Source organism: Gossypium arboreum, chromosome 5, assembly GCF_025698485.1.
Source record: "Gossypium arboreum isolate Shixiya-1 chromosome 5, ASM2569848v2, whole genome shotgun sequence".
NCBI classification, from domain to species: domain Eukaryota; kingdom Viridiplantae; phylum Streptophyta; class Magnoliopsida; order Malvales; family Malvaceae; genus Gossypium; species Gossypium arboreum.
This window is the reverse complement of record NC_069074.1, coordinates 84,667,168-84,675,194: the sequence shown is the minus strand read 5'-3', so window position 1 is coordinate 84,675,194 and position 8,027 is coordinate 84,667,168. Positions and strand designations below refer to the sequence as shown.

Sequence of the window (8,027 nt, the reverse complement as noted above, 5' to 3'; positions counted from 1 at the left end):
TGATGCAAAAGTATATATTTATGTTTTAGAATATCCAACAATCAGATTCCAAACTCTTTTTTTTTTATGGGATAAGAGCTCAAGTATACAGATGCAGAAGTCAATATAGAAGATAAAGAGAGAAACTGATCACAGATTTTTCTCAACCTGGATTATTTGCGAGCTTCAGTTTTCTTCTGTTCTCTCGCTGTATGAACAAATAGAAATATTATCAGCTTTCAAATGAAATTGCAATACGCCTATAAAGCAGGTCACTCTGATTTTAGATTCCATATCTAATCTAATGTTGCTCCGGCTCTTTGTTTTTCTTGTGTCAAATAATCATGTATGACACATTTAGACATGGATATCGATATGACTCTCCATGTCGGCCTTCAAAAAAAATTTAGCAAAAATGAACATACCTGTGTCAGACACATCTCCGTATCCAACACTTACATCTAAGTTCAAGCAATGTAGAATCTTATACCAATTCTCTAATATCAGAAATGTTGCAGTAATAATTAACTAACCAGAGAGGGAGCATTAGGAAATGCATGCATTATAATATAAAGGCGAGATAATAGCGATGGGAACCATACCAGCCTTCTCTTCCTCTCTCTTCTTAGCAGCTTCTGCCCTTTGTTGTCGTATCAGGGCTAAGCGCTCTGCAATAAAATACATAAATGCAAACATCAGAAAATAGGGAAGGAAATAGAAACAGAGGAGTTGACGGCAAGGTGATAACTTGATATTATGCTGATATAAAGCTCTCCACCAAATCAGAAAAACCAACTCATTCGTATTTTATACATGAAAACCGGCATAATTCATCTCTCTACCTCTTACTTCTAAACACCGAAAGACTGATCTAGATTGCTGTGGTAAAGAAAACATATGCAGTTTTGCACCTCACCTATACGAGACTTCCTCAGTTTTTGTTCGGTTCAACTTCCCATCATTGTTAACAAAATATAATTAAGTTATATTCATTTTACTACCTGAGAATAGCACTTATGGCAGGAGGAAACCATTTTAAAAAGAACATCCAAGTAAAAGAGTATATATTTCTCACAAATCTTTTCCCATAGATTCCTGTCATATTTTATGACCACAAATATAAGAGTAGACAGCAAGAGAAATCAAGTTATATATATGTACTCCCCTTAGCAATCAAGTATTTCATCAGTACCTTGATGCTCCATATAATATTTATAACATGGACAATGATCTTCTATTGATGCTTTAGGTAAAACATTTTATCATTTGTGTCACACCTATATTGAGGATGGTTTATGCATAACATATGGCACTACTATAATAACTCAAAAGGAGATGAGTTATTGTTATCATTATTTTCATCTTCAGAGCCTATGAATGAACATAATTTCAACCTTAGCTATACATTTCAAATTCAGTTAACCACAAAGAAGCAAACCAGTCCCACTGAAAGGACATAAAAAGCCTTGTTTAAGTATAATGATATTTTCCAGGGCTAAGCCCTTGGCAACTTAATAAACATTCAATTAGGGTTACACTACAGTTTAAACCTGATACTAGAGACAAAACAATTCGGGAATCATATCCATTAGTTACCTAAATCTTTTCTTGCTTGTTCAGTTTTCCCTTGTTCCTGCAGCTTCATATATTGTTCATGTGCTTTTTGCTTTTCTATTTCCTCCCTACAGTCATTAATAGTACAATAAGAGCAGAATCTAAGTTGGTCTCAAAGGAAATAAGTAATTTGAATATAAAATTACATTCTTTAATATATAAACCACCATGGCAAACAAAAAGTCATAAAAAGTATATGGGTATCTTGGAAAGATGAAGATTCAAAAGCAAGAACATATCTTGAAGCAAATAATCAACAGCAGTTTCAATAAAAATGATGAAAAGGCTTCTACTCAAGTTGAAATAACATGGAAAAATATTTAATCATATCCTGCCCCTTTTCCAACTAGGATCATATTCTACAAAATATCCGGCTGCAGATGAAGTACTTAAGCAATCAAAAGTTTGTGCCAGTTGGACATGATAAAGCAGTGATCAGTCAAATTTGATTAATAAAGAGAATTACAAACCTTTCACGCCTTGATAGTTCAGTTGTTCTTCCCATCTGGAACATAAATTTTCAAATTATCAATTGAGTTATAAATTCATATATTTATCTATGATTAAGTACAGTCTTCGTACAGCAGAGGAGCATTTGTTGAACTTACATCAACATCTTTAGCTTTGACATTCTTTTGTTTGGCCAAATTTGGATTCTCAATCTCAATAAGCCCTTGAGTACCCTTTCGTTTCTGTCATGTCAGCACCAATATCAAACAACAAATATAAAAGGTAAATAGGACAATAAGCAATTATTGCAAATGGAACGAATGCCATTTACATTCGACCAAGAAAGGGCAAAATGTAATGACCTCGGGCTCTTCTTCTACTTCCTCTTCAGACTCTTCTTCTTCTTTCTCCACTTCGGCTTCTTCCTAGAATGAAGATAATATACCATCTCATCTACCAAGTAAAATTAAGTACAAAAAACACACACATGCACATCAATAAAGTGAAGAAAGAGAAGCATAGGAACTAAGCTAATATATTCAAGAAAATAAACTAAAAATTTTCAATTAAACACTCGACACAATTGATTACAAAGCATGAAAAAGAAAAGAAAATAGCTATTATCAAACTTATCGCCAATATTAATGAATTCTTATCCATTTATCACGTCCATATTATTAGAGTATTAAGCAACTCAACTTAGATTGGTTAACAGATTAGTTATGTTTGTTTAGCTACAGTTATTTAGTTATCAACTACGATCAGTGTATATAAAGCTGGGCTAATCTCTGATCAAATAATAAGAAATCACATTATTGTTTTCCAGTATGCTGCTTCTTTTTTCTTGCTTTCTTAGCTAGTTTCCTAGTTGCCAAACAGCTTTGACAGTTTGTAGCTATAGCTTCATGGTATCAGAGCTTCTGTTTTTCCTCACGGATTTGATTCTCTACTTGACTGTGGGTTCCATGGCTCTTCCCACTATCCCTTCATCTGTCTCGGTCATTGCACCTATGATACCTCCTGCTTCTTCCACCAATGGAGTTTTTGAATGTCAGCTCTTTTCCACCAAGAAGATTAACATTGAGAATTCTAATTACTTGTGGCAACAAGTACTGTTTGCTCTCAAGATTCACAAGCTTCAGAATTTTCTTAATGTCTCCATTCTTCCTCCTCCACAGTTCACTAAGGATGTGGCTGGGGTGACGAAGGAGAATCCTGATTTTGAGAGGTTTGAGCAGCAGGGCAATGCCCTTGCCTCTTGGCTCTTGTCTACTGTTAATCAAGATGTACTCTCGCATCTAATTGGTATGGACTCTACTGTTCAGATCCGGAGTACTCTTGCTAGTATCTATGGTAGTAAGATTACTTCTAGGTTAATGTTCTCTAGACGTGCTTTGCATTCTCAACAAAAAGGTGATCTCTCCATGAAAAAGTTCTTGATGAAGATCAAGGCCTATTGTGAAAGTATGCTAGCTGTGGTGAGGTTATTAGTGAGCATGAGCACGTTACAGCGATTCTTAATGGGCGTTCTTCAGATTTTGAGTCTGTTATTACAGTCGAGGTCCATTTCTGGCTTCGGTTCGTTTCGAGGTCAAGGGCGTGGAAGATCTTCAGGTTCTCGAATTCAGTGTCAACTTTGTGGCAAAACAGGTCATCTCATTGACCACTGTTATTATCATTTCGATGCCTCATATAAAAGCACAACATACAGACCACCCAAGGCAAATATGTGTAATTTTGGTGTTGGGCCTCAAGTGCAATCTTGGATGCCCTTGTTCAAGCCTCCAATGCTTGTTTTTAATTCGTCACCTGTTGCAAGTTCACAAGGTGTTTGGTCTTTTTCTCCAGGCCCTTCTCCTACTTGGCCCATTCCATTTGGTGCAAGTTCTAAGTTGCTTGTGAGTTCTCCTGCTCTAGTTCCCAGTCCTCAAGCCTACTGCTACACCTGAAGTTGTTGGGGACAATGCTTGGTACCCTGATTCTAGCGCAACACATTATCTCACACATTCAACTGCCTCAATAGGCAATAGTGCATCATAAGTGGTCCGTAAGGTCTATGTTTGTAATGGCAATGCTATACCTGTTATGCATGTTGGGCAATCATCTTTGCTTACTCGTTCTACACCACTACATATGCGTTCTTTGTTGTTTGTTCTTGGCATAACCAAGAATCTGTTATCCATGTCCAAGTTCACGAAGAACAATCAGTTGTTTGAATTTCTTCCCACTCACTGTCAGGTTTGCAATTTGAGAACCAGAGACATTCTTCTCCATGGATAGGTACATAATAGGCTTTACAGATGGCATCTATATGGTTCTGTTAAGGCTTCTGTTTCTTCCATTTCAGCTGAATGTTGTGTAGTTGAGAAAGTTGTTCCTTTAGATGTGTGGCATTCCAGATTATGCCATACTTGTTCTGCTACACTTGTGAATGCATTGCATCACTGTAATGTTTTTTTTCAATCCAATAAAGATAACTTTGTGTGTGTTGCATTTCATTTGGGAAAAGAACATAAATTGTCTTTTTCACAGTCTATGTCTGCGTACACTGCCCCTCTTCAGTTGGTAGCTGCTGATGTGTGGGGACCAGCTCCAGTTCCTTCCAATGGGTTCTCTTATCATGTTGCTTTTACTGATGCCTGCACTTGATACACTAGGGTGTATTTTTTGAAGAAGAAACCGGAAGTGCCATCCATGTTTGTTCAGTTTCAAAGACAAGTGGAAAGGCTTCTGGCTGTAAGCTTAACACTCCTCAAACAGATGGGGGAGGAGAGTTTCAAGCTTTAAAGTCTTACTTGGCACTACATGGTATTTCTCATCGACTTACCTGTCCCTATACCTCTGAACAAAATGGACTGGTTGAATGAAAGCACAGGCAGATTGTTGATAAACAAAATTGACTTATCTGTCCCTATGCTTGCTCATGCTTTCATGCCTCTGACTTATTGGAATGATGCATTTAGCAATGCAGTATCTTTAAAAACAGGTTGCCTTCTCTTCCCTTAGGAAATATGTCACCCTATGAAAAGCTGTTTAGTTTCAAACCTAACTGTTCTTTCCTTGGAGTTTTTGGTTGTCTTTGCTTTCCTAACGTCAAACCTTAAAATGCTAATAAGTTACAGTGTAGATCCACCCCATGTATTTTTCTTGGTTATTCCTCACTACACAAAGGCTATCGTTGTTGTGATAGTACTAGAAAAGTCTACGAATCTTGTCATGTTACATTTCATGAACATGTGTTTCCTTTCAAAACTGCTTCCAAGTCTGTATCACTCCCTTCCTCTAAACCCTCACATACTTCCTCTACTTTGCTTGTTTTTCCACCGTTGTCTTCCTCTGTGACCACTTCTTCATTTTCCAACAGCTCTCATGCATCTCTCGTCTCAGCTTCTTTACCTAAACCTTCTAGTTCCTCACCTACGTTTCTGTGATGACATTATTGTTTTCCAGTATGCTGCTTCTACTTTCTTGCTTTCTCGGTTAGTTTCCTAGCTGCCAAACAGCTTTGACAGTTCGTAGCTATAGTTTTACACATATAAGCCAAATTCAATTTTTTTTCACCATTCCAAGCATCTAAATGTGATAACCGAAAGATAGACCTCCAAACAAATAAAGTCCAATCCAAACTAACATTCCCGTCAAAATAAGTAATAACAAAGATGATAAGAAATAACCCAAACAGCCAAAACCCAAGAAAACTACAACATTCAACCCATCATCTACCTTACAAGAAAAGGGACCGAACATAACTTGGCAAAAGTTCAAACAAAGCATCGATTTTGGTTTTTCAAACTTTGTAGTGTTTTCTTCTTCACAAAAATCACTCTCAAGATAAATAATCACTTCTTTTCGGGCAATATATAGCAACAATACATGATAATAACAACAGATTTCCATAAAAGAACGTTAACTAATAACAATCAAAAACTAATTTCACCGTATATATTTTATTCTCCAAATCTATAATCACAAATGAATTAAAATTAGCATAAAAATCTTACCTTCTTAAAAGTACGGGGACGAGCAGAGGTACCAGCACCTGAAACCATTAAAACATTAGAACAAAACAAAAACAAAGTGAGATTAATGATAAAAAGTTATAAAACCACTTAAGAAAACCGCAAAGAATTAAATTTTTTTTTTCCTGGTATCTCAATTTGACTCAAAGCTCAAATTTTTAGCTGCACTGGTTAAAAGAAACAAAAGTATTTAAACATACAAAGAAAGAAAAAAAATGGAATCTAACAGTTCATCCACTTACTGCAGAATCATATCTAAGTTTCTTCAAAACTAAGACTTAAGTTTAAAAATATAAAATTTGAAATTTAAAGTACCAAAAAAAAGAAAGAAAGATAAAATTCAATACGATAGAACTACCAATCCAACAGTTGAAAGCTTGGTTAGATCAGATACCTTTTAAAACCGAATAGAAATACGCATAAGTACATCACATGCAAACGAATTAAAAAAATACCCAAAAAGTTTCGAATCTAACAATTCATCCTTGAAATTTCAGAGTCATATCTAAGTTCATTAAAACCCAAAACTTAAGTTTGAAAGTAGAAAAATTTTTAAGTAAAAATTTCCCTATTTTCTCTATTTAGGAACTAAAATTTCTCAATCACATACACACACAAAACAGAAAAATCAATACGCTAGAGCTACTGATCCAGAAGCTGAAAGCTAGGTTAGATCGAATACCAGAAAAAGTGTATAACAAAACGGATGAAATAAGTACATGCAAAGGAATTAATTAAAAAAGTATATAAATACGTAGAAAAGGAAAGAGGCAGAGTACGTACGGAGCTCTTCAGGAGTGGAGAAGTGGCGGTGACCGGTGGGCTTGCCCTTGAATTTTCCTCTTCCCATTTTAATTTTAATTTTAATATATATTTTCTGATTAAAAACAGAAATGAAGAAGCAGCAGAAGGTGAACGTGAGACCTGAGGCCTGTGACGGGAGATTTGTTTCTTAAGTACATAAATTTATGCCTCTCAAGAATTAGATTCTTATTCTACAGTTTAAAAAGTTTTAAAAAGGTTTATTGACATAATTAGCTCTTGAATTATTTTAAAAAATCAATTAAATCTTTTTGAACTTTTTGTAAATTGAGCTTCAATTAATAAAACAGACTAATTATTCCTTGGCAAATGTTGATTGTTAGTATTTAAGAGCAACATTGATACAGTAATGCCAGGTAGAAAAATATTTAAAATTATTTTAAAATAAGTACATAATGAATTTGAATAACTGATTGTCCATGTTCATTTAAATCTAGACACATATCTATTCATTCGGAATTACAAAAACCATAAAATTTTATTAAAGTTCTTAAAAGTAATAGAAATTAATTAAAAACCACGAAAGTTTATAAAATTTATAAATAATAATTTATTAAAATTCATAAAATAATTTAAAAATTAATTTATAAATATTATTAGAAATTAAATAAAACTATAAAAGTTATAAAAATAAATTAATTTTATAAAATTTCATAAAAATTATTCTTCTCATTTTGATTAAATTATTTAACTAATATAAATTGTGAAAATTAAAATGAGAGGAAAAGTATAAAAAAATTAAGCTTGATTTTATAATATAAATTGTTGATATTAATTTTTGATTTAAAATATAAAAATAATAAATTATATTTATAAATTTTATAAAATCTTATGATTAATTAATTTCTAATATTTTTTTATAATTTTAATGATTTTAATCATTTTTTATGTGTCTTCTAATTCTAAAATGTATTTGGACAAATAGTTGTCCTTAATCAAATGAACCTAAATAACCATTTGTCTAGATTTATTCTGTACTTATTTTAAAAATAATTTTATGATATTTTTTGCTGATGTTGTGTCTATTAACAGCCATGTTTGTGTTGTCATTAAATACTAATGGTCAACATTAACCAAAAGGCCTATTTGGCCAGTTTTGTTAGTTCAATGACTCAATTGGGTGCAAAAAGTTTGAAAGGCGCA

General features: G+C 33.6%; 1 protein-coding gene across 1 annotated transcript; it reads right to left on the bottom strand.

Annotated features, from left to right (window-relative positions):
• On the bottom strand, positions 1-7,066 carry LOC108489924 (uncharacterized). The gene is made up of 8 exons (XM_017794672.2): positions 6,846-7,066; positions 6,045-6,082; positions 2,406-2,468; positions 2,202-2,285; positions 2,064-2,098; positions 1,576-1,661; positions 582-647; positions 1-187 (listed from the first exon to the last, which is right to left on the bottom strand). Exons 1-8 carry the CDS (start codon positions 6,910-6,912, stop codon positions 153-155), a joined length of 474 nt encoding a protein of 157 aa, XP_017650161.1. The 5' UTR covers positions 6,913-7,066; the 3' UTR covers positions 1-152.
• Positions 7,067-8,027: the final 961 nt, after the last annotated feature.

Excerpts from the sequence above, each read along its gene's own strand:
- LOC108489924 (XM_017794672.2), bottom strand. The coding sequence starts at position 6,912 with ATGGGAAGAGGAAAATTCAAGGGCAAGCCCACCGGTCACCGCCACTTC. Across the intron at positions 2,469-6,044 it reads GTCCCCGTACTTTTAAGAAG|GAAGAAGCCGAAGTGGAGAA; the intron begins GTAAGATTTTTA and ends TCTTCATTCTAG. Across the intron at positions 2,099-2,201 it reads TCAAAGCTAAAGATGTTGAT|ATGGGAAGAACAACTGAACT; the intron begins GTAAGTTCAACA and ends TTTATGTTCCAG.